Source organism: Salmo salar, unplaced genomic scaffold (assembly GCF_905237065.1).
Source record: "Salmo salar unplaced genomic scaffold, Ssal_v3.1, whole genome shotgun sequence".
Lineage (NCBI taxonomy): Eukaryota > Metazoa > Chordata > Actinopteri > Salmoniformes > Salmonidae > Salmo > Salmo salar.
In genome coordinates this window covers 45001-72014 of record NW_025547587.1, presented here as the reverse complement: position 1 = coordinate 72014, position 27014 = coordinate 45001, and the positions used below count along the sequence as shown (strand labels likewise).

General features: G+C 37.6%; 1 protein-coding gene across 2 annotated transcripts in view; it reads right to left on the bottom strand.

Annotated features, from left to right (window-relative positions):
* Positions 1-27014, bottom strand: part of ttc29 (tetratricopeptide repeat domain 29) — a 61319-nt gene that overhangs the window by 8219 nt on the left and 26086 nt on the right. For both annotated transcript variants that reach the window (XM_045711405.1, XM_045711406.1), the window contains 3 exons: positions 25355-25461; positions 20333-20456; positions 19471-19560 (listed from right to left, as the gene is read on the bottom strand). In XM_045711405.1, coding sequence (XP_045567361.1) covers positions 19471-19560; positions 20333-20456; positions 25355-25461 — 321 coding nt within the window. The remainder of the gene's footprint in view (positions 1-19470; positions 19561-20332; positions 20457-25354; positions 25462-27014) is intronic.

Here is a 27014-nt window from a genome sequence, read left to right as displayed (position 1 = left end):
TAGTCCTGTTGTTATATAGGATGTATAGTCCTGTTGTTATATAGGATGTATAGTCCTGTTGTTGTATAGGATGTATAGTCCTGTTGTTATATAGGATGTATAGTCCTGTTGTTATATAGGATGTATAGTCCTGTTGTTATATAGGATGTATAGTCCTGTTGTTATATAGGATGTATAGTCCTGTTGTTGTATAGGATGTATAGTCCTGTTGTTATATAGTCCTGTTGTTGTATAGTCCTGTTGTTGTATAGGATGTATAGTCCTGTTGTTATATAGGATGTATAGTCCTGTTGTTATATAGTCCTAGTCCTGTTGTTGTATAGTCCTGTTGTTATATAGGATGTATAGTCCTGTTGTTATATAGTCCTGTTGTTGTATAGTCCTGTTGTTGTATAGGATGTATAGTCCTGTTGTTATATAGGATGTATAGTCCTGTTGTTATATAGTCCTAGTCCTGTTGTTGTATAGTCCTGTTGTTATATAGGATGTATAGTCCTGTTGTTATATAGGATGTATAGTCCTGTTGTTATATAGGATGTATAGTCCTGTTGTTGTATAGTCCTGTTGTTGTATAGGATGTATAGTCCTGTTGTTGTATAGTCCTAGTCCTGTTGTTGTATAGGATGTATAGTCCTGTTGTTATATAGGATGTATAGTCCTGTTGTTGTATAGGATGTATAGTCCTGTTGTTGTATAGGATGTATAGTCCTGTTGTTATATAGGATGTATAGTCCTGTTGTTGTATAGGATGTATAGTCCTGTTGTTATATAGGATGTATAGTCCTGTTGTTGTATAGTCCTGTTGTTATATAGGATGTATAGTCCTGTTGTTATATAGTCCTAGTCCTGTTGTTATATAGGATGTATAGTCCTGTTGTTGTATAGTCCTAGTCCTGTTGTTATATAGGATGTATAGTCCTGTTGTTGTATAGGATGTATAGTCCTGTTGTTGTATAGGATGTATAGTCCTGTTGTTATATAGGATGTATAGTCCTGTTGTTGTATAGTCCTAGTCCTGTTGTTATATAGGATGTATAGTCCTGTTGTTGTATAGGATGTATAGTCCTGTTGTTGTATAGGATGTATAGTCCTGTTGTTGTATAGGATGTATAGTCCTGTTGTTGTATAGGATGTATAGTCCTGTTGTTATATAGGATGTATAGTCTTGTTGTTATATAGGATGTATAGTCCTGTTGTTGTATAGTCCTAGTCCTGTTGTTGTATAGGATGTATAGTCCTGTTGTTATATAGGATGTATAGTCCTGTTGTTGTATAGGATGTATAGTCCTGTTGTTATATAGGATGTATAGTCCTGTTGTTGTATAGGATGTATAGTCCTGTTGTTATATAGGATGTATAGTCCTGTTGTTATATAGGATGTATAGTCCTGTTGTTATATAGGATGTATAGTCCTGTTGTTATATAGGATGTATAGTCCTGTTGTTGTATAGGATGTATAGTCCTGTTGTTATATAGGATGTATAGTCCTGTTGTTGTATAGGATGTATAGTCCTGTTGTTATATAGGATGTATAGTCCTGTTGTTGTATAGGATGTATAGTCCTGTTGTTATATAGGATGTATAGTCCTGTTGTTATATAGGATGTATAGTCCTGTTGTTGTATAGGATGTATAGTCCTGTTGTTATATAGTCCTAGTCCTGTTGTTATATAGGATGTATAGTCCTGTTGTTATATAGGATGTATAGTCCTGTTGTTGTATAGGATGTATAGTCCTGTTGTTATATAGGATGTATAGTCCTGTTGTTATATAGGATGTATAGTCCTGTTGTTATATAGTCCTAGTCCTGTTGTTATATAGGATGTATAGTCCTGTTGTTATATAGGATGTATAGTCCTGTTGTTATATAGGATGTATAGTCCTGTTGTTATATAGGATGTATAGTCCTGTTGTTGTATAGGATGTATAGTCCTGTTGTTGTATAGGATGTATAGTCCTGTTGTTGTATAGGATGTATAGTCCTGTTGTTATATAGGATGTATAGTCCTGTTGTTGTATAGGATGTATAGTCCTGTTGTTGTATAGGATGTATAGTCCTGTTGTTATATAGGATGTATAGTCCTGTTGTTATATAGTCCTAGTCCTGTTGTTATATAGGATGTATAGTCCTGTTGTTATATAGTCCTAGTCCTGTTGTTGTATAGGATGTATAGTCCTGTTGTTATATAGGATGTATAGTCCTGTTGTTATATAGGATGTATAGTCCTGTTGTTATATAGGATGTATAGTCCTGTTGTTATATAGGATGTATAGTCCTGTTGTTATATAGGATGTATAGTCCTGTTGTTGTATAGGATGTATAGTCCTGTTGTTGTATAGGATGTATAGTCCTGTTGTTATATAGGATGTATAGTCCTGTTGTTATATAGGATGTATAGTCCTGTTGTTATATAGGATGTATAGTCCTGTTGTTGTATAGGATGTATAGTCCTGTTGTTATATAGTCCTAGTCCTGTTGTTATATAGGATGTATAGTCCTGTTGTTATATAGTCCTAGTCCTGTTGTTGTATAGGATGTATAGTCCTGTTGTTGTATAGGATGTATAGTCCTGTTGTTGTATAGGATGTATAGTCCTGTTGTTGTATAGGATGTATAGTCCTGTTGTTATATAGTCCTAGTCCTGTTGTTGTATAGGATGTATAGTCCTGTTGTTGTATAGGATGTATAGTCCTGTTGTTATATAGGATGTATAGTCCTGTTGTTATATAGGATGTATAGTCCTGTTGTTGTATAGGATGTATAGTTCTGTTGTTGTATAGGATGTATAGTCCTGTTGTTGTATAGGATGTATAGTCCTGTTGTTGTATAGGATGTATAGTTCTGTTGTTGTATAGGATGTATAGTCCTGTTGTTATATAGGATGTATAGTCCTGTTGTTATATAGGATGTATAGTCCTGTTGTTATATAGGATGTATAGTCCTGTTGTTGTATAGGATGTATAGTCCTGTTGTTGTATAGGATGTATAGTCCTGTTGTTGTATAGGATGTATAGTCCTGTTGTTGTATAGGATGTATAGTCCTGTTGTTGTATAGGATGTATAGTCCTGTTGTTATATAGGATGTATAGTCCTGTTGTTGTATAGGATGTATAGTCCTGTTGTTATATAGGATGTATAGTCCTGTTGTTATATAGGATGTATAGTCCTGTTGTTGTATAGGATGTATAGTCCTGTTGTTATATAGTCCTAGTCCTGTTGTTGTATAGGATGTATAGTCCTGTTGTTATATAGGATGTATAGTCCTGTTGTTATATAGGATGTATAGTCCTGTTGTTATATAGGATGTATAGTCCTGTTGTTGTATAGGATGTATAGTCCTGTTGTTATATAGGATGTATAGTCCTGTTGTTGTATAGGATGTATAGTCCTGTTGTTATATAGTCCTAGTCCTGTTGTTGTATAGGATGTATAGTCCTGTTGTTATATAGGATGTATAGTCCTGTTGTTGTATAGGATGTATAGTCCTGTTGTTATATAGGATGTATAGTCCTGTTGTTGTATAGGATGTATAGTCCTGTTGTTGTATAGGATGTATAGTCCTGTTGTTATATAGGATGTATAGTCCTGTTGTTGTATAGGATGTATAGTCCTGTTGTTATATAGGATGTATAGTCCTGTTGTTATATAGGATGTATAGTCCTGTTGTTATATAGGATGTATAGTCCTGTTGTTGTATAGTCCTAGTCCTGTTGTTGTATAGGATGTATAGTCCTGTTGTTGTATAGGATGTATAGTCCTGTTGTTATATAGTCCTAGTCCTGTTGTTGTATAGGATGTATAGTCCTGTTGTTATATAGGATGTATAGTCCTGTTGTTGTATAGGATGTATAGTCCTGTTGTTATATAGGATGTATAGTCCTGTTGTTATATAGGATGTATAGTCCTGTTGTTGTATAGGATGTATAGTCCTGTTGTTATATAGGATGTATAGTCCTGTTGTTATATAGGATGTATAGTCCTAGTCCTGTTGTTATATAGGATGTATAGTCCTGTTGTTATATAGTCCTAGTCCTGTTGTTATATAGGATGTATAGTCCTGTTGTTGTATAGGATGTATAGTCCTGTTGTTATATAGGATGTATAGTCCTGTTGTTGTATAGGATGTATAGTCCTGTTGTTATATAGTCCTAGTCCTGTTGTTGTATAGGATGTATAGTCCTGTTGTTGTATAGGATGTATAGTCCTGTTGTTGTATAGGATGTATAGTCCTGTTGTTATATAGGATGTATAGTCCTGTTGTTCTATAGGATGTATAGTCCTGTTGTTGTATAGGATGTATAGTCCTGTTGTTATATAGGATGTATAGTCCTGTTGTTATATAGGATGTATAGTCCTGTTGTTGTATAGGATGTATAGTCCTGTTGTTATATAGGATGTATAGTCCTGTTGTTGTATAGGATGTATAGTCCTGTTGTTATATAGGATGTATAGTCCTGTTGTTATATAGGATGTATAGTCCTGTTGTTATATAGGATGTATAGTCCTGTTGTTATATAGGATGTATAGTCCTGTTGTTGTATAGGATGTATAGTCCTGTTGTTGTATAGGATGTATAGTCCTGTTGTTATATAGGATGTATAGTCCTGTTGTTGTATAGGATGTATAGTCCTGTTGTTATATAGGATGTATAGTCCTGTTGTTATATAGGATGTATAGTCCTGTTGTTATATAGGATGTATAGTCCTGTTGTTATATAGGATGTATAGTCCTGTTGTTATATAGGATGTATAGTCCTGTTGTTATATAGGATGTATAGTCCTGTTGTTATATAGGATGTATAGTCCTGTTGTTGTATAGTCCTAGTCCTGTTGTTATATAGGATGTATAGTCCTGTTGTTATATAGGATGTATAGTCCTGTTGTTGTATAGGATGTATAGTCCTGTTGTTATATAGGATGTATAGTCCTGTTGTTATATAGGATGTATAGTCCTGTTGTTGTATAGGATGTATAGTCCTGTTGTTGTATAGGATGTATAGTCCTGTTGTTGTATAGGATGTATAGTCCTGTTGTTGTATAGGATGTATAGTCCTGTTGTTGTATAGGATGTATAGTCCTGTTGTTATATAGGATGTATAGTCCTGTTGTTGTATAGGATGTATAGTCCTGTTGTTGTATAGGATGTATAGTCCTGTTGTTATATAGGATGTATAGTCCTGTTGTTGTATAGGATGTATAGTCCTGTTGTTATATAGGATGTATAGTCCTGTTGTTGTATAGGATGTATAGTCCTGTTGTTGTATAGGATGTATAGTCCTGTTGTTGTATAGGATGTATAGACCTGTTGTTGTATAGGATGTATAGTCCTGTTGTTATATAGGATGTATAGTCCTGTTGTTGTATAGGATGTATAGTCCTGTTGTTGTATAGGATGTATAGTCCTGTTGTTGTATAGTCCTAGTCCTGTTGTTATATAGGATGTATAGTCCTGTTGTTATATAGGATGTATAGTCCTGTTGTTATATAGGATGTATAGTCCTGTTGTTGTATAGGATGTATAGTCCTGTTGTTGTATAGGATGTATAGTCCTGTTGTTGTATAGGATGTATAGTCCTAGTCCTGTTGTTATATAGGATGTATAGTCCTGTTGTTGTATAGGATGTATAGTCCTGTTGTTATATAGGATGTATAGTCCTGTTGTTGTATAGGATGTATAGTCCTGTTGTTATATAGGATGTATAGTCCTGTTGTTATATAGGATGTATAGTCCTGTTGTTATATAGGATGTATAGTCCTGTTGTTGTATAGTCCTAGTCCTGTTGTTGTATAGGATGTATAGTCCTGTTGTTGTATAGGATGTATAGTCCTGTTGTTATATAGGATGTATAGTCCTGTTGTTATATAGGATGTATAGTCCTGTTGTTGTATAGGATGTATAGTCCTGTTGTTATATAGGATGTATAGTCCTGTTGTTATATAGGATGTATAGTCCTGTTGTTATATAGGATGTATAGTCCTGTTGTTGTATAGGATGTATAGTCCTGTTGTTGTATAGGATGTATAGTCCTGTTGTTATATAGGATGTATAGTCCTGTTGTTATATAGGATGTATAGTCCTGTTGTTGTATAGTCCTAGTCCTGTTGTTGTATAGGATGTATAGTCCTGTTGTTGTATAGGATGTATAGTCCTGTTGTTGTATAGTCCTAGTCCTGTTGTTGTATAGGATGTATAGTCCTGTTGTTATATAGGATGTATAGTCCTGTTGTTGTATAGTCCTAGTCCTGTTGTTGTATAGGATGTATAGTCCTGTTGTTGTATAGGATGTATAGTCCTGTTGTTATATAGTCCTAGTCCTGTTGTTATATAGGATGTATAGTCCTGTTGTTGTATAGGATGTATAGTCCTGTTGTTATATAGGATGTATAGTCCTGTTGTTGTATAGGATGTATAGTCCTGTTGTTATATAGTCCTAGTCCTGTTGTTGTATAGGATGTATAGTCCTGTTGTTGTATAGGATGTATAGTCCTGTTGTTGTATAGGATGTATAGTCCTGTTGTTGTATAGGATGTATAGTCCTGTTGTTGTATAGGATGTATAGTCCTGTTGTTATATAGGATGTATAGTCCTGTTGTTATATAGGATGTATAGTCCTGTTGTTATATAGGATGTATAGTCCTGTTGTTATATAGGATGTATAGTCCTGTTGTTATATAGGATGTATAGTCCTGTTGTTGTATAGGATGTATAGTCCTGTTGTTATATAGGATGTATAGTCCTGTTGTTGTATAGGATGTATAGTCCTGTTGTTATATAGGATGTATAGTCCTGTTGTTATATAGGATGTATAGTCCTGTTGTTATATAGGATGTATAGTCCTGTTGTTATATAGTCCTAGTCCTGTTGTTGTATAGGATGTATAGTTCTGTTGTTATATAGGATGTATAGTCCTGTTGTTGTATAGGATGTATAGTCCTGTTGTTGTATAGGATGTATAGTCCTGTTGTTGTATAGGATGTATAGTCCTGTTGTTGTATAGGATGTATAGTCCTAGTCCTGTTGTTATATAGGATGTATAGTCCTGTTGTTGTATAGGATGTATAGTCCTGTTGTTATATAGGATGTATAGTCCTGTTGTTATATAGGATGTATAGTCCTGTTGTTGTATAGGATGTATAGTCCTGTTGTTGTATAGGATGTATAGTCCTGTTGTTATATAGGATGTATAGTCCTGTTGTTATATAGGATGTATAGTCCTGTTGTTATATAGGATGTATAGTCCTGTTGTTATATAGGATGTATAGTCCTGTTGTTGTATAGGATGTATAGTCCTGTTGTTGTATAGGATGTATAGTCCTGTTGTTGTATAGGATGTATAGTCCTGTTGTTATATAGGATGTATAGTCCTGTTGTTGTATAGGATGTATAGTCCTGTTGTTGTATAGGATGTATAGTCCTGTTGTTGTATAGGATGTATAGTCCTGTTGTTATATAGGATGTATAGTCCTGTTGTTGTATAGGATGTATAGTCCTGTTGTTATATAGGATGTATAGTCCTGTTGTTATATAGGATGTATAGTCCTGTTGTTGTATAGGATGTATAGTCCTGTTGTTGTATAGTCCTAGTCCTGTTGTTGTATAGGATGTATAGTCCTGTTGTTATATAGGATGTATAGTCCTGTTGTTATATAGGATGTATAGTCCTGTTGTTATATAGGATGTATAGTCCTGTTGTTGTATAGTCCTAGTCCTGTTGTTGTATAGGATGTATAGTCCTGTTGTTATATAGGATGTATAGTCCTGTTGTTGTATAGGATGTATAGTCCTGTTGTTGTATAGTCCTAGTCCTGTTGTTGTATAGGATGTATAGTCCTGTTGTTATATAGGATGTATAGTCCTGTTGTTGTATAGGATGTATAGTCCTGTTGTTGTATAGGATGTATAGTCCTGTTGTTATATAGTCCTAGTCCTGTTGTTGTATAGGATGTATAGTCCTGTTGTTATATAGTCCTAGTCCTGTTGTTGTATAGGATGTATAGTCCTGTTGTTGTATAGGATGTATAGTCCTGTTGTTGTATAGGATGTATAGTCCTGTTGTTATATAGGATGTATAGTCCTGTTGTTATATAGGATGTATAGTCCTGTTGTTGTATAGTCCTAGTCCTGTTGTTGTATAGGATGTATAGTCCTGTTGTTATATAGGATGTATAGTCCTGTTGTTGTATAGGATGTATAGTCCTGTTGTTATATAGGATGTATAGTCCTGTTGTTGTATAGGATGTATAGTCCTGTTGTTATATAGGATGTATAGTCCTGTTGTTGTATAGGATGTATAGTCCTGTTGTTATATAGGATGTATAGTCCTGTTGTTGTATAGGATGTATAGTCCTGTTGTTATATAGGATGTATAGTCCTGTTGTTGTATAGGATGTATAGTCCTGTTGTTATATAGGATGTATAGTCCTGTTGTTATATAGGATGTATAGTCCTGTTGTTATATAGGATGTATAGTCCTGTTGTTGTATAGGATGTATAGTCCTGTTGTTATATAGTCCTAGTCCTGTTGTTGTATAGGATGTATAGTCCTGTTGTTATATAGGATGTATAGTCCTGTTGTTATATAGGATGTATAGTCCTGTTGTTGTATAGGATGTATAGTCCTGTTGTTGTATAGTCCTAGTCCTGTTGTTATATAGGATGTATAGTCCTGTTGTTATATAGGATGTATAGTCCTGTTGTTATATAGGATGTATAGTCCTGTTGTTATATAGGATGTATAGTCCTGTTGTTATATAGGATGTATAGTCCTGTTGTTGTATAGGATGTATAGTCCTGTTGTTATATAGTCCTAGTCCTGTTGTTGTATAGGATGTATAGTCCTGTTGTTATATAGGATGTATAGTCCTGTTGTTATATAGGATGTATAGTCCTGTTGTTGTATAGTCCTAGTCCTGTTGTTATATAGGATGTATAGTCCTGTTGTTATATAGGATGTATAGTCCTGTTGTTGTATAGGATGTATAGTCCTGTTGTTGTATAGTCCTAGTCCTGTTGTTATATAGGATGTATAGTCCTGTTGTTGTATAGTCCTAGTCCTGTTGTTATATAGGATGTATAGTCCTGTTGTTATATAGGATGTATAGTCCTGTTGTTGTATAGGATGTATAGTCCTGTTGTTGTATAGTCCTAGTCCTGTTGTTATATAGGATGTATAGTCCTGTTGTTATATAGGATGTATAGTCCTGTTGTTGTATAGGATGTATAGTCCTGTTGTTATATAGGATGTATAGTCCTGTTGTTATATAGGATGTATAGTCCTGTTGTTGTATAGGATGTATAGTCCTGTTGTTATATAGGATGTATAGCCCTGTTGTTGTATAGGATGTATAGTCCTGTTGTTGTATAGGATGTATAGTCCTGTTGTTATATAGTCCTAGTCCTGTTGTTGTATAGGATGTATAGTCCTGTTGTTATATAGGATGTATAGTCCTGTTGTTGTATAGGATGTATAGTCCTGTTGTTGTATAGGATGTATAGTCCTGTTGTTGTATAGGATGTATAGTCCTAGTCCTGTTGTTATATAGGATGTATAGTCCTGTTGTTATATAGGATGTATAGTCCTGTTGTTGTATAGGATGTATAGTCCTGTTGTTATATAGGATGTATAGTCCTGTTGTTGTATAGGATGTATAGTCCTGTTGTTGTATAGGATGTATAGTCCTGTTGTTATATAGGATGTATAGTCCTGTTGTTGTATAGGATGTATAGTCCTGTTGTTATATAGGATGTATAGTCCTGTTGTTGTATAGGATGTATAGTCCTGTTGTTGTATAGGATGTATAGTCCTGTTGTTGTATAGGATGTATAGCCCTGTTGTTATATAGGATGTATAGTCCTGTTGTTATATAGGATGTATAGTCCTGTTATTATATAGGATGTATAGTCCTGTTGTTATATAGGATGTATAGTCCTGTTGTTATATAGGATGTATAGTCCTGTTGTTGTATAGGATGTATAGTCCTGTTGTTGTATAGGATGTATAGTCCTGTTGTTATATAGTCCTAGTCCTGTTGTTATATAGGATGTATAGTCCTGTTGTTATATAGGATGTATAGTCCTGTTGTTGTATAGTCCTAGTCCTGTTGTTGTATAGGATGTATAGTCCTGTTGTTGTATAGGATGTATAGTCCTGTTGTTATATAGTCCTAGTCCTGTTGTTATATAGGATGTATAGTCCTGTTGTTGTATAGGATGTATAGTCCTGTTGTTATATAGGATGTATAGTCCTGTTGTTGTATAGGATGTATAGTCCTGTTGTTGTATAGGATGTATAGTCCTGTTGTTATATAGTCCTAGTCCTGTTGTTATATAGGATGTATAGTCCTGTTGTTATATAGGATGTATAGTCCTGTTGTTGTATAGTCCTAGTCCTGTTGTTGTATAGGATGTATAGTCCTGTTGTTGTATAGGATGTATAGTCCTGTTGTTATATAGTCCTAGTCCTGTTGTTATATAGGATGTATAGTCCTGTTGTTGTATAGGATGTATAGTCCTGTTGTTATATAGGATGTATAGTCCTGTTGTTATATAGGATGTATAGTCCTGTTGTTGTATAGGATGTATAGTCCTGTTGTTGTATAGGATGTATAGTCCTGTTGTTATATAGGATGTATAGTCCTGTTGTTATATAGGATGTATAGTCCTAGTCCTGTTGTTGTATAGGATGTATAGTCCTGTTGTTGTATAGGATGTATAGTCCTGTTGTTATATAGGATGTATAGTCCTGTTGTTGTATAGGATGTATAGTCCTGTTGTTGTATAGTCCTAGTCCTGTTGTTATATAGGATGTATAGTCCTGTTGTTATATAGGATGTATAGTCCTGTTGTTGTATAGGATGTATAGTCCTGTTGTTGTATAGGATGTATAGTCCTGTTGTTATATAGGATGTATAGTCCTGTTGTTGTATAGGATGTATAGTCCTGTTGTTGTATAGGATGTATAGTCCTGTTGTTATATAGGATGTATAGTCCTGTTGTTATATAGGATGTATAGTCCTGTTGTTATATAGGATGTATAGTCCTGTTGTTGTATAGGATGTATAGTCCTGTTGTTATATAGTCCTAGTCCTGTTGTTATATAGGATGTATAGTCCTGTTGTTGTATAGGATGTATAGTCCTGTTGTTATATAGGATGTATAGTCCTGTTGTTATATAGGATGTATAGTCCTGTTGTTATATAGGATGTATAGTCCTGTTGTTGTATAGGATGTATAGTCCTGTTGTTATATAGTCCTAGTCCTGTTGTTGTATAGGATGTATAGTCCTGTTGTTATATAGGATGTATAGTCCTGTTGTTGTATAGTCCTAGTCCTGTTGTTATATAGGATGTATAGTCCTGTTGTTATATAGGATGTATAGTCCTGTTGTTGTATAGGATGTATAGTCCTGTTGTTGTATAGGATGTATAGTCCTGTTGTTGTATAGGATGTATAGTCCTGTTGTTATATAGGATGTATAGTCCTGTTGTTGTATAGGATGTATAGTCCTGTTGTTATATAGGATGTATAGTCCTGTTGTTGTATAGGATGTATAGTCCTGTTGTTGTATAGGATGTATAGTCCTGTTGTTGTATAGGATGTATAGTCCTGTTGTTATATAGGATGTATAGTCCTGTTGTTGTATAGGATGTATAGTCCTGTTGTTATATAGGATGTATAGTCCTGTTGTTGTATAGGATGTATAGTCCTGTTGTTGTATAGGATGTATAGTCCTGTTGTTATATAGGATGTATAGTCCTGTTGTTGTATAGGATGTATAGTCCTGTTGTTATATAGGATGTATAGTCCTGTTGTTATATAGGATGTATAGTCCTGTTGTTGTATAGTCCTAGTCCTGTTGTTATATAGGATGTATAGTCCTGTTGTTGTATAGTCCTAGTCCTGTTGTTATATAGGATGTATAGTCCTGTTGTTGTATAGGATGTATAGTCCTGTTGTTATATAGGATGTATAGTCCTGTTGTTGTATAGGATGTATAGTCCTGTTGTTATATAGGATGTATAGTCCTGTTGTTGTATAGTCCTAGTCCTGTTGTTATATAGGATGTATAGTCCTGTTGTTGTATAGTCCTAGTCCTGTTGTTATATAGGATGTATAGTCCTGTTGTTATATAGGATGTATAGTCCTGTTGTTGTATAGGATGTATAGTCCTAGTCCTGTTGTTATATAGGATGTATAGTCCTGTTGTTGTATAGGATGTATAGTCCTGTTGTTGTATAGGATGTATAGTCCTGTTGTTATATAGGATGTATAGTCCTGTTGTTATATAGGATGTATAGTCCTAGTCCTGTTGTTATATAGGATGTATAGTCCTGTTGTTGTATAGGATGTATAGTCCTGTTGTTGTATAGGATGTATAGTCCTGTTGTTATATAGGATGTATAGTCCTGTTGTTATATAGGATGTATAGTCCTGTTGTTGTATAGGATGTATAGTCCTGTTGTTGTATAGGATGTATAGTCCTGTTGTTATATAGGATGTATAGTCCTGTTGTTATATAGGATGTATAGTCCTGTTGTTATATAGTCCTAGTCCTGTTGTTATATAGGATGTATAGTCCTGTTGTTGTATAGGATGTATAGTCCTGTTGTTATATAGGATGTATAGTCCTGTTGTTATATAGGATGTATAGTCCTGTTGTTATATAGGATGTATAGTCCTGTTGTTATATAGTCCTAGTCCTGTTGTTGTATAGGATGTATAGTCCTGTTGTTATATAGGATGTATAGTCCTGTTGTTATATAGGATGTATAGTCCTGTTGTTATATAGGATGTATAGTCCTGTTGTTATATAGGATGTATAGTCCTGTTGTTATATAGGATGTATAGTCCTGTTGTTATATAGGATGTATAGTCCTGTTGTTATATAGGATGTATAGTCCTGTTGTTGTATAGGATGTATAGTCCTGTTGTTATATAGGATGTATAGTCCTGTTGTTGTATAGGATGTATAGTCCTGTTGTTATATAGGATGTATAGTCCTGTTGTTGTATAGGATGTATAGTCCTGTTGTTGTATAGGATGTATAGTCCTGTTGTTGTATAGGATGTATAGTCCTGTTGTTATATAGGATGTATAGTCCTGTTGTTATATAGGATGTATAGTCCTGTTGTTATATAGGATGTATAGTCCTGTTGTTGTATAGGATGTATAGTCCTGTTGTTATATAGGATGTATAGTCCTGTTGTTGTATAGGATGTATAGTCCTGTTGTTATATAGGATGTATAGTCCTGTTGTTGTATAGGATGTATAGTCCTGTTGTTGTATAGTCCTAGTCCTGTTGTTATATAGGATGTATAGTCCTGTTGTTATATAGGATGTATAGGCCTGTTGTTGTATAGGATGTATAGTCCTGTTGTTATATAGGATGTATAGTCCTGTTGTTATATAGGATGTATAGTCCTGTTGTTGTATAGTCCTAGTCCTGTTGTTGTATAGGATGTATAGTCCTGTTGTTATATAGGATGTATAGTCCTGTTGTTATATAGGATGTATAGTCCTGTTGTTATATAGGATGTATAGTCCTAGTCCTGTTGTTATATAGGATGTATAGTCCTGTTGTTATATAGGATGTATAGTCCTGTTGTTATATAGGATGTATAGTCCTGTTGTTATATAGGATGTATAGTCCTGTTGTTGTATAGGATGTATAGTCCTGTTGTTGTATAGGATGTATAGTCCTGTTGTTGTATAGTCCTAGTCCTGTTGTTATATAGGATGTATAGTCCTGTTGTTGTATAGTCCTAGTCCTGTTGTTATATAGGATGTATAGTCCTGTTGTTATATAGGATGTATAGTCCTGTTGTTATATAGGATGTATAGTCCTGTTGTTGTATAGGATGTATAGTCCTGTTGTTATATAGGATGTATAGTCCTGTTGTTATATAGGATGTATAGTCCTGTTGTTGTATAGGATGTATAGTCCTGTTGTTATATAGGATGTATAGTCCTGTTGTTGTATAGGATGTATAGTCCTGTTGTTATATAGGATGTATAGTCCTGTTGTTGTATAGGATGTATAGTCCTGTTGTTATATAGGATGTATAGTCCTGTTGTTATATAGGATGTATAGTCCTGTTGTTATATAGGATGTATAGTCCTGTGTTGTTATATAGGATGTATAGTCCTGTTGTTATATAGGATGTATAGTCCTGTTGTTATATAGGATGTATAGTCCTGTTGTTATATAGGATGTATAGTCCTGTTGTTATATAGGATGTATAGTCCTGTTGTTATATAGGATGTATAGTCCTGTTGTTATATAGGATGTATAGTCCTGTTGTTGTATAGGATGTATAGTCCTGTTGTTGTATAGGATGTATAGTCCTGTTGTTGTATAGGATGTATAGTCCTGTTGTTGTATAGGATGTATAGTCCTGTTGTTATATAGGATGTATAGTCCTGTTGTTATATAGGATGTATAGTCCTGTTGTTGTATAGGATGTATAGTCCTGTTGTTATATAGTCCTAGTCCTGTTGTTGTATAGGATGTATAGTCCTGTTGTTGTATAGGATGTATAGTCCTGTTGTTGTATAGGATGTATAGTCCTGTTGTTATATAGGATGTATAGTCCTGTTGTTATATAGGATGTATAGTCCTGTTGTTCTATAGGATGTATAGTCCTGTTGTTATATAGGATGTATAGTCCTGTTGTTATATAGGATGTATAGTCCTGTTGTTATATAGGATGTATAGTCCTGTTGTTATATAGGATGTATAGTCCTGTTGTTGTATAGGATGTATAGTCCTGTTGTTATATAGGATGTATAGTCCTGTTGTTGTATAGTCCTAGTCCTGTTGTTGTATAGGATGTATAGTCCTGTTGTTATATAGGATGTATAGTCCTGTTGTTATATAGGATGTATAGTCCTGTTGTTGTATAGGATGTATAGTCCTGTTGTTATATAGGATGTATAGTCCTGTTGTTGTATAGGATGTATAGTCCTGTTGTTATATAGGATGTATAGTCCTGTTGTTATATAGGATGTATAGTCCTGTTGTTATATAGGATGTATAGTCCTGTTGTTATATAGGATGTATAGTCCTGTTGTTATATAGGATGTATAGTCCTGTTGTTGTATAGGATGTATAGTCCTGTTGTTGTATAGGATGTATAGTCCTGTTGTTATATAGGATGTATAGTCCTGTTGTTGTATAGGATGTATAGTCCTGTTGTTGTATAGTCCTAGTCCTGTTGTTGTATAGGATGTATAGTCCTGTTGTTATATAGTCCTAGTCCTGTTGTTATATAGGATGTATAGTCCTGTTGTTGTATAGGATGTATAGTCCTGTTGTTGTATAGGATGTATAGTCCTGTTGTTGTATAGGATGTATAGTCCTGTTGTTATATAGTCCTAGTCCTGTTGTTGTATAGGATGTATAGTCCTGTTGTTATATAGGATGTATAGTCCTGTTGTTATATAGTCCTAGTCCTGTTGTTATATAGGATGTATAGTCCTGTTGTTATATAGGATGTATAGTCCTGTTGTTATATAGGATGTATAGTCCTGTTGTTATATAGGATGTATAGTCCTGTTGTTATATAGGATGTATAGTCCTGTTGTTATATAGGATGTATAGTCCTGTTGTTATATAGGATGTATAGTCCTGTTGTTATATAGGATGTATAGTCCTGTTGTTATATAGGATGTATAGTCCTGTTGTTATATAGGATGTATAGTCCTGTTGTTATATAGGATGTATAGTCCTGTTGTTATATAGGATGTATAGTCCTGTTGTTATATAGGATGTATAGTCCTGTTGTTATATAGGATGTATAGTCCTGTTGTTGTATAGGATGTATAGTCCTGTTGTTGTATAGGATGTATAGTCCTGTTGTTGTATAGGATGTATAGTCCTGTTGTTGTATAGGATGTATAGTCCTGTTGTTATATAGTCCTAGTCCTGTTGTTGTATAGGATGTATAGTCCTGTTGTTGTATAGGATGTATAGTCCTGTTGTTATATAGGATGTATAGTCCTGTTGTTATATAGGATGTATAGTCCTGTTGTTGTATAGGATGTATAGTCCTGTTGTTGTATAGGATGTATAGTCCTGTTGTTGTATAGGATGTATAGTCCTAGTCCTGTTGTTGTATAGGATGTATAGTCCTGTTGTTATATAGGATGTATAGTCCTGTTGTTATATAGGATGTATAGTCCTGTTGTTATATAGGATGTATAGTCCTGTTGTTATATAGGATGTATAGTCCTGTTGTTATATAGGATGTATAGTCCTGTTGTTGTATAGGATGTATAGTCCTGTTGTTATATAGGATGTATAGTCCTGTTGTTGTATAGGATGTATAGTCCTGTTGTTGTATAGGATGTATAGTCCTGTTGTTATATAGGATGTATAGTCCTGTTGTTGTATAGGATGTATAGTCCTGTTGTTGTATAGGATGTATAGTCCTGTTGTTATATAGGATGTATAGTCCTGTTGTTATATAGGATGTATAGTCCTGTTGTTATATAGGATGTATAGTCCTGTTGTTGTATAGGATGTATAGTCCTGTTGTTATATAGGATGTATAGTCCTGTTGTTGTATAGGATGTATAGTCCTGTTGTTGTATAGGATGTATAGTCCTGTTGTTGTATAGGATGTATAGTCCTGTTGTTGTATAGTCCTAGTCCTGTTGTTATATAGGATGTATAGTCCTGTTGTTGTATAGTCCTAGTCCTGTTGTTATATAGGATGTATAGTCCTGTTGTTGTATAGGATGTATAGTCCTGTTGTTGTATAGGATGTATAGTCCTATTCCTGTTGTTGTATAGGATGTATAGTCCTGTTGTTATATAGGATGTATAGTCCTGTTGTTATATAGGATGTATAGTCCTGTTGTTATATAGGATGTATAGTCCTGTTGTTGTATAGGATGTATAGTCCTGTTGTTGTATAGGATGTATAGTCCTGTTGTTATATAGGATGTATAGTCCTGTTGTTATATAGGATGTATAGTCCTGTTGTTGTATAGGATGTATAGTCCTGTTGTTGTATAGGATGTATAGTCCTGTTGTTATATAGGATGTATAGTCCTGTTGTTATATAGGATGTATAGTCCTGTTGTTATATAGGATGTATAGTCCTGTTGTTGTATAGGATGTATAGTCCTGTTGTTGTATAGGATGTATAGTCCTGTTGTTATATAGGATGTATAGTCCTGTTGTTGTATAGGATGTATAGTCCTGTTGTTATATAGGATGTATAGTCCTGTTGTTATATAGGATGTATAGTCCTGTTGTTGTATAGGATGTATAGTCCTGTTGTTATATAGGATGTATAGTCCTGTTGTTGTATAGGATGTATAGTCCTGTTGTTATATAGGATGTATAGTCCTGTTGTTATATAGGATGTATAGTCCTGTTGTTGTATAGGATGTATAGTCCTGTTGTTATATAGGATGTATAGTCCTGTTGTTATATAGGATGTATAGTCCTGTTGTTATATAGGATGTATAGTCCTGTTGTTATATAGGATGTATAGTCCTGTTGTTGTATAGGATGTATAGTCCTGTTGTTATATAGGATGTATAGTCCTGTTGTTATATAGGATGTATAGCCCTGTTGTTGTATAGGATGTATAGTCCTGTTGTTGTATAGGATGTATAGTCCTGTTGTTATATAGGATGTATAGTCCTGTTGTTGTATAGGATGTATAGTCCTGTTGTTATATAGGATGTATAGTCCTGTTGTTGTATAGTCCTAGTCCTGTTGTTGTATAGGATGTATAGTCCTGTTGTTATATAGGATGTATAGTCCTGTTGTTATATAGGATGTATAGTCCTGTTGTTGTATAGGATGTATAGTCCTGTTGTTATATAGGATGTATAGTCCTGTTGTTGTATAGGATGTATAGTCCTGTTGTTATATAGTCCTAGTCCTGTTGTTATATAGGATGTATAGTCCTGTTGTTATATAGTCCTAGTCCTGTTGTTGTATAGGATGTATAGTCCTGTTGTTGTATAGGATGTATAGTCCTGTTGTTATATAGGATGTATAGTCCTGTTGTTATATAGGATGTATAGTCCTGTTGTTGTATAGGATGTATAGTCCTGTTGTTGTATAGTCCTAGTCCTGTTGTTATATAGGATGTATAGTCCTGTTGTTATATAGGATGTATAGTCCTGTTGTTGTATAGGATGTATAGTCCTGTTGTTGTATAGTCCTAGTCCTGTTGTTGTATAGGATGTATAGTCCTGTTGTTATATAGGATGTATAGTCCTGTTGTTATATAGGATGTATAGTCCTGTTGTTATATAGGATGTATAGTCCTGTTGTTATATAGGATGTATAGTCCTGTTGTTATATAGGATGTATAGTCCTGTTGTTATATAGGATGTATAGTCCTGTTGTTGTATAGGATGTATAGTCCTGTTGTTATATAGGATGTATAGTCCTGTTGTTGTATAGGATGTATAGTCCTGTTGTTATATAGGATGTATAGTCCTGTTGTTGTATAGGATGTATAGTCCTGTTGTTATATAGGATGTATAGTCCTGTTGTTGTATAGGATGTATAGTCCTGTTGTTGTATAGGATGTATAGTTCTGTTGTTGTATAGGATGTATAGTCCTGTTGTTATATAGGATGTATAGTCCTGTTGTTATATAGGATGTATAGTCCTGTTGTTATATAGGATGTATAGTCCTGTTGTTGTATAGGATGTATAGTCCTGTTGTTCTATAGGATGTATAGTCCTGTTGTTGTATAGGATGTATAGTCCTGTTGTTATATAGGATGTATAGTCCTGTTGTTGTATAGGATGTATAGTCCTGTTGTTATATAGGATGTATAGTCCTGTTGTTGTATAGGATGTATAGTCCTGTTGTTATATAGGATGTATAGTCCTGTTGTTATATAGGATGTATAGTCCTGTTGTTGTATAGGATGTATAGTCCTGTTGTTATATAGGATGTATAGTCCTGTTGTTGTATAGGATGTATAGTCCTGTTGTTGTATAGGATGTATAGTCCTGTTGTTGTATAGTCCTAGTCCTGTTGTTGTATAGGATGTATAGTCCTGTTGTTATATAGGATGTATAGTCCTGTTGTTGTATAGGATGTATAGTCCTGTTGTTGTATAGGATGTATAGTCCTGTTGTTATATAGGATGTATAGTCCTGTTGTTGTATAGGATGTATAGTCCTGTTGTTGTATAGTCCTAGTCCTGTTGTTATATAGGATGTATAGTCCTGTTGTTATATAGGATGTATAGTCCTGTTGTTGTATAGGATGTATAGTCCTGTTGTTGTATAGGATGTATAGTCCTGTTGTTGTATAGGATGTATAGTCCTGTTGTTGTATAGGATGTATAGTCCTGTTGTTGTATAGGATGTATAGTCCTGTTGTTGTAAAATGCATGAAAATCCTTTTTTATTTTTGTTACAAACCATTTTGAGATGTTGATCCCAATGTCACACACTGGCCCCATTATTTATAGAAAGGCCCTCATACCTGAGCCCTCTGGAGCAGGGTGACCTCCTCCAGGTCACGGGCGATCTCGTACCCCCGTTCGAAGTACGTACAGCCTCTTTCGTACTGACCCTGAGGAGTGTGAGGGGTGAGAGAGAGAGAGAGGAAAAGAGAGAGGGGGGGATAGACAGAGAGAGGAAAAGAGAGAGGGGGGATAGACAGAGAGAGGAAAAGAGAGAGGGGGTTAAACAGAGAGAGGAAAAGAGAGAGGGGGTTAAACAGAGAGAGGAAAAGAGAGACAGAGAGTAGGGAAGATGCTTAATTTGAAAAGTGGAATAAATGCATGTTGTCAAATTGTAAAATGTCAATCCATCTCTGAATTCTTATTTTGTCCCCTCTCCCTCTTGAGTTGAAGATAACTCAAAGACACATCTCCCCTCCCTCCCTCCCTCCCTCCCTCTCCCCTTCTCTCTCTCCCCTCCCTCCCTCTCTCCCTCCCTCCACCTCTCTCCCTCCCTCCCTCTCCCCCTCTCTCTCTCCTCTCCCTCCCTCCCTCTCTCCCTCCCTCCCCTCTCCCTTCCCTCCCTCTCTCCCTCCCCCTCTCTCTCTCCCTTCCTCTCTCCCCCTCTCCCCTCCCTCCCTCCCTCTCTCCCCTCCCTCCCTCCCTCCCCCTACCTCCCTCCCTCTCTCCCTCCCTCTCTCCCCTCCCTCCCTCCCCCTACCTCCCCTCCCTCCCTCCCTCCCTCTCTCCCCTCCCTCCCTCCCTCCCTCCCTCCCTCCCTCCCTCCCTCCCTCCCTCCCTCCCTCCCCTAACCTTCCCTCCCTCCCTCCCTCCCTCCCTCTCTCCCCTCCCTCCCTCCCTCCCCCTACCTCCCCTCCCTCTCTCCCTCCCTCCCTCTCTTACTCTAGAGTTGAAGATGACTCCTAGACACATGCATGCTTCCTCCAGGTTGTGGTATTGGTTGTTGCCCTGGGAAACCTCTGCAAACTTCTCCAGATACTGGACCGTCTCACTCAGCTTCCCCTCACTAGGACACACACACAATTAGCATGAACTGTATAGGAAGGTCCAACGAAGGTCCAACGACACAAAATGGCAGATGTGTGTGTCCTTCCTTCAGTGTGTGTGTGTGTGTGTGTCCGTCCATCCTTCAGTGTGTATGTGTGTGTGTGTGTCCTTCCGTCCTTCAGTGTGTGTGTCCGTCCATCCTTCAGTGTGTGTGTCCATCCGTCCTTCAGTGTGTGTGTGTCCTCCAGTGTGTGTGTGTATGTCCTCCAGTGTGTGTGTGTATCCGTCCATTCTTCAGTGTGTGTGTCTGTGTGTATCCGTCCTTCAGTGTGTGTGTGTCTGTGTGTGTAAATAGTGCTGAGCGATTTGTGCTTTTTTTTGAGGTCGGTTCGATTATTACAAAATAATCACTGTTTTGGATTTTCTGTTTCAATATTATTTTTCAACATTTAAATTCATTATGAAATAACGACTCTATAATGATTTAGAGCTTTTTAATGGAAATTACAAAACCAAAAATAGTGGACATTCAATGGCCAAAACATTCCATTGTCTATGTCAGGTCCACATTGGGTCGACATCAATAGAAACTTTGGAAATTACTATGAAATAAAAACATATTTCAGTTCTGTTTATTACTTAGTTTATATTGGATGACTTTATTATTTTTCATTCCTCAAAGTAATCACCCGTCTGTGGTAATCACCCGTCTGTGGTAATCACCCGTCTGTAGTAATCACCCGTCTGTGGTAATCACCCGTCTGTAGTAATCACCCGTCTGTAGTAATCACCCGTCTGTGGTAATCACCCGTCTGTAGTAATCACCCGTCTGTAGTAATCACCCGTCTGTAGTAATCACCCGTCTGTAGTAATCACCCGTCTGTGGTAATCACCCGTCTGTGGTAATCACCCGTCTGTGGTAATCACCCGTCTGTAGTAATCACCCGTCTGTAGTAATCACCCGTCTGTAGTAATCACCCGTCTGTAGTAATCACCTGTCTGTGGTAATCACCCGTCTGTAGTAATCACCCGTCTGTAGTAATCACCCGTCTGTGGTAATCACCCCTCTGTAGTAATCACCCGTCTGTAGTAATCACCCGTCTGTGGTAATCACCCGTCTGTGGTAATCACCCGTCTGTAGTAATCACCCGTCTGTAGTAATCACCCGTCTGTGGTAATCACCCGTCTGTAGTAATCACCCGTCTGTAGTAATCACCCGTCTGTGGTAATCACCCGTCTGTAGTAATCACCCGTCTGTAGTAATCACCTGTCTGTGGTAATCACCCGTCTGTAGTAATCACCCGTCTGTAGTAATCACCCGTCTGTGGTAATCACCCGTCTGTGGTAATCACCCGTCTGTAGTAATCACCCGTCTGTGGTAATCACCCGTCTGTAGTAATCACCCGTCTGTAGTGTCTGTAGTAATCACCCGTCTGTAGTAATCACCCATCTGTAGTAATCACCCGTCTGTAGTAATCACCCGTCTGTAGTAATCACCTGTCTGTAGTAATCACCCGTCTGTAGTAATCACCTGTCTGTAGTAATCACCCGTCTGTGGTAATCACCCGTCTGTAGTAATCACCTGTCTGTAGTAATCACCCGTCTGTGGTAATCACCCGTCTGTAGTAATCACCTGTCTGTAGTAATCACCCGTCTGTAGTAATCACCTGTCTGTAGTAATCACCTGTCTGTAGTGTCTGTAGTAATCACCCGTCTGTAGTAATCACCCATCTGTAGTAATCACCCGTCTGTAGTAATCACCCGTCTGTAGTAATCACCCGTCTGTAGTCTGTCTGTAGTAATCACCCGTCTGTAGTAATCACCTGTCTGTAGTAATCACCCGTCTGTAGTAATCACCTGTCTGTAGTAATCACCTGTCTGTAGTAATCACCTGTCTGTAGTAATCACCCGTCTGTAGTAATCACCCGTCTGTAGTGTCTGTAGTAATCACCTGTCTGTAGTAATCACCCGTCTGTAGTGTCTGTAGTAATCACCTGTCTGTAGTAATCACCCGTCTGTAGTAATCACCCGTCTGTGGTAATCACCCGTCTGTAGTAATCACCCGTCTGTAGTAATCACCCGTCTGTGGTAATCACCCGTCTGTAGTAATCACCCGTCTGTAGTAATCACCTGTCTGTGGTAATCACCCGTCTGTAGTAATCACCCGTCTGTAGTAATCACCCGTCTGTGGTAATCACCCGTCTGTGGTAATCACCCGTCTGTAGTAATCACCCGTCTGTGGTAATCACCCGTCTGTAGTAATCACCCGTCTGTAGTGTCTGTAGTAATCACCCGTCTGTAGTAATCACCCATCTGTAGTAATCACCCGTCTGTAGTAATCACCCGTCTGTAGTAATCACCTGTCTGTAGTAATCACCCGTCTGTAGTAATCACCTGTCTGTAGTAATCACCCGTCTGTGGTAATCACCCGTCTGTAGTAATCACCTGTCTGTAGTAATCACCCCGTCTGTGGTAATCACCCGTCTGTAGTAATCACCTGTCTGTAGTAATCACCCGTCTGTAGTAATCACCTGTCTGTAGTAATCACCTGTCTGTAGTGTCTGTAGTAATCACCCGTCTGTAGTAATCACCCATCTGTAGTAATCACCCGTCTGTAGTAATCACCCGTCTGTAGTAATCACCCGTCTGTAGTCTGTCTGTAGTAATCACCCGTCTGTAGTAATCACCTGTCTGTAGTAATCACCTGTCTGTAGTAATCACCTGTCTGTAGTAATCACCTGTCTGTAGTAATCACCTGTCTGTAGTAATCACCCGTCTGTAGTAATCACCCGTCTGTAGTGTCTGTAGTAATCACCTGTCTGTAGTAATCACCCGTCTGTAGTGTCTGTAGTAATCACCTGTCTGTAGTAATCACCCGTCTGTAGTAATCACCCGTCTGTAGTAATCACCTGTCTGTAGTAATCACCTGTCTGTAGTAATCACCTGTCTGTAGTAATCACCTGTCTGTAGTAATCACCTGTCTGTAGTAATCACCCGTCTGTAGTAATCACCCGTCTGTAGTAATCACCCGTCTGTAGTAATCACCCGTCTGTAGTAATCACCCGTCTGTAGTAATCTGTATATGGTATATCTGGTCTGTGTGTATCTAACATAACAGGGTTAAAGTGGATCCCTCTCTCTTGTTGTTATATGGTATATCTGGTCTGTGTGTATCTAACATAACAGGGGTTAAAGTGGATCCCTCTCTCTTGTTGTTATATGGTATATCTGGTCTGTGTGTATCTAACATAACAGGGTTAAAGTGGATCCCTCTCTCTTGTTGTTATATGGTATATCTGGTCTGTGTGTATCTAACATAACAGGGTTAAAGTGGATCCCTCTCTCTTGTTGTTATATGGTATATCTGGTCTGTGTGTATCTAACATAACAGGGTTAAAGTGGATCCCTCTCTCTTGTTGTTATATGGTATATCTGGTCTGTGTGTATCTAACATAACAGGGTTAAAGTGGATCCCTCTCTCTTGTTGTTATATGGTATATCTGGTCTGTGTGTATCTAACATAACAGGGTTAAAGTGGATCCCTCTCTCTTGTTGTTATATGGTATATCTGGTCTGTGTGTATCTAACATAACAGGGTTAAAGTGGATCCCTCTATCTTGTTGTTATATGGTATATCTGGTCTGTGTGTATCTAACATAACAGGGGTTAAAGTGGATCTCTCTCTTGTTGTTATATGGTATATCTGGTCTGTGTGTATCTAACATAACAGGGTTAAAGTGGATCCCTCTCTCTTGTTGTTATATGGTATATCTGGTCTGTGTGTATCTAACATAACAGGGTTAAAGTGGATCCCTCTCTCTTGTTGTTATATGGTATATCTGGTCTGTGTGTATCTAACATAACAGGGTTAAAGTGGATCCCTCTCTCTTGTTGTTATATGGTATATCTGGTCTGTGTGTATCTAACATAACAGGGTTAAAGTGGATCCCTCTCTCTTGTTGTTATATGGTATATCTGGTCTGTGTGTATCTAACATAACAGGGTTAAAGTGGATCCCTCTCTCTTGTTGTTATATGGTATATCTGGTCTGTGTGTATCTAACATAACAGGGTTAAAGTGGATCCCTCTCTCTTGTTGTTATATGGTATATCTGGTCTGTGTGTATCTAACATAACAGGGTTAAAGTGGATCCCTCTCTCTTGTTGTTATATGGTATATCTGGTCTGTGTGTATCTAACATAACAGGGGTTAAAGTGGATCCCTCTCTCTTGTTGTTATATGGTATATCTGGTCTGTGTGTATCTAACATAACAGGGTTAAAGTGGATCCCTCTCTCTTGTTGTTATATGGTATATCTGGTCTGTGTGTATCTAACATAACAGGGTTAAAGTGGATCCCTCTCTCTTGTTGTTATATGGTATATCTGGTCTGTGTGTATCTAACATAACAGGGTTAAAGTGGATCCCTCTCTCTTGTTGTTATATGGTATATCTGGTCTGTGTGTATCTAACATAACAGGGTTAAAGTGGATCCATCCAGAGATCTGTAAATAATGACAAGATGCTCATGTCTCCCCCCCTAACAGTGGGAGTCCAAAATAAGCCCATAGAAACGCATTGGGCTGATTATGGACAGATTTTGGAGAGAGTGAAACCTCTCGCTTTGCATCTTCCTCTCTGATCCGTCTGAGCCCCCCCACCAAAAAAAATGTACGCAATGGATTATGGTCATTGTAGTTAATTATCACGTTTTGGCGCTGAACTAGGTTGAATATTTGCTTAATGAAAACTACAACTCCCTTCAGCCCAGCGTCTCACATAGTTCTGGACTTCATTTCTCTCTAGAGAAACGGCGGGTTGGGGGGTCACAAAAACCCAGAGCTAAACGGAATTCAAGGAATTGAACCGACGTCGATAATAACCGAATGTGGTCAGTGGCTCAGCACTACTAGTCTACCTCTCCAGTGACTTGGCGATGGCTTTATATGCCTTCCCCAGTCCCCCTGCGTCCCCCAGAGCTGTAGACATCTCCATGTACATGTTCAGGAAGCGCTTGGCTGTCACCTGAAATTATTAGAATTTATTATTAGAAAAATAATACACCAGATGTACATTAGATCCCAGAGGATAGAACCCAGAGGATAGAACCCAGAGAATAGATCCCAGAGAATAGAACCCAGAGAATAGAACCCAGAGGATAGAACCCAGAGAATAGAACCCAGAGAATAGATCCCAGAGGATAGAACCCAGAGAATAGATCCCAGAGAATAGAACCCAGAGAATAGAACCCAGAGGATAGAACCCAGAGAATAGAACCCAGAGAATAGAACCCAGAGAATAGATCCCAGAGAATAGAACCCAGAGAATAGATCCCAGAGAATAGAACCCAGAGAATAGAACCCAGAGAATAGAACCCAGCGAATAGATCCCAGAGGACAGAACCCAGAGAATAGAACCCAGAGAATAGATCCCAGAGGATAGAACCCAGAGAATAGATCCCAGAGGATAGAACCCAGAGAATAGAACCCAGAGGATAGAACCCAGAGGATAGAACCCAGAGAATAGAACCCAGAGAATAGATCCCAGAGAATAGAACCCAGAGAATAGATCCCAGAGAATAGAACCCAGAGAATAGAACCCAGCGAATAGATCCCAGAGGACAGAACCCAGAGAATAGAACCCAGAGAATAGAACCCAGAGAATAGATCCCAGAGGAGAGATCCCAGAGGAGAGATCCCAGAGGAGAGATCCCAGAGGAGAGATCCCAGAGGAGAGATACCAGAGGAGAGATACCAGAGGAGAGATACCAGAGAATATATCCCAGAGGAGAGATCCCAGAGGAGAGATCCCAGAGGAGAGATCCCAGAGAATAGAACCCAGAGAAGAGATCCCAGAGGAGAGATCCCAGAGGAGAGATCCCAGAGGAGAGATCCCAGAGGAGAGATCCCAGAGGAGAGATACCAGAGGAGAGATCCCAGAGGAGAGATCCCAGAGGAGAGATCCCAGAGGAGAGATCCCAGAGAATAGATCCCAGAGGAGAGATCCCAGAGGAGAGATACCAGAGGAGAGATACCAGAGGAGAGATACCAGAGGAGAGATACCAGAGGACAGAACCCAGAGAATAGATCCCAGAGAAGAGATCCCAGAGAATAGATCCCAGAGGAGAGATACCAGAGGAGAGATACCAGAGGAGAGCACTTATAATTAAAACACTTTCCAAAGTGGTCCTCCTGGTAATAGTTAGTAAAAACTAACATCTAATGATGTAATGATTAAAAGACAAAGTAACAAAACAAAAACATTTAATTCATTTAGAGCTGTGTTTCCCAACTCCAGTCCTCCAGTACTGGAGTTGGGCTGTTGGGAGGACTGGAGTTGGGCTGTTGGGAGGACTGGAGTTGGGCTGTTGGGAGGACTGGAGTTGGGCTGTTGGGAGGACTGGAGTTGGGCTGTTGAGAGGACTGGAGTTGGGCTGTTGGGAGGACTGGAGTTGGGCTGTTGGGAGGACTGGAGTTGGGCTGTTGGGAGGACTGGAGTTGGGCTGTTGGGGGTACTAGAGGACTGGAGTTGGGCTGTTGGGAGGACTGGAGTTGGGCTGTTGAGAGGACTGGAGTTGG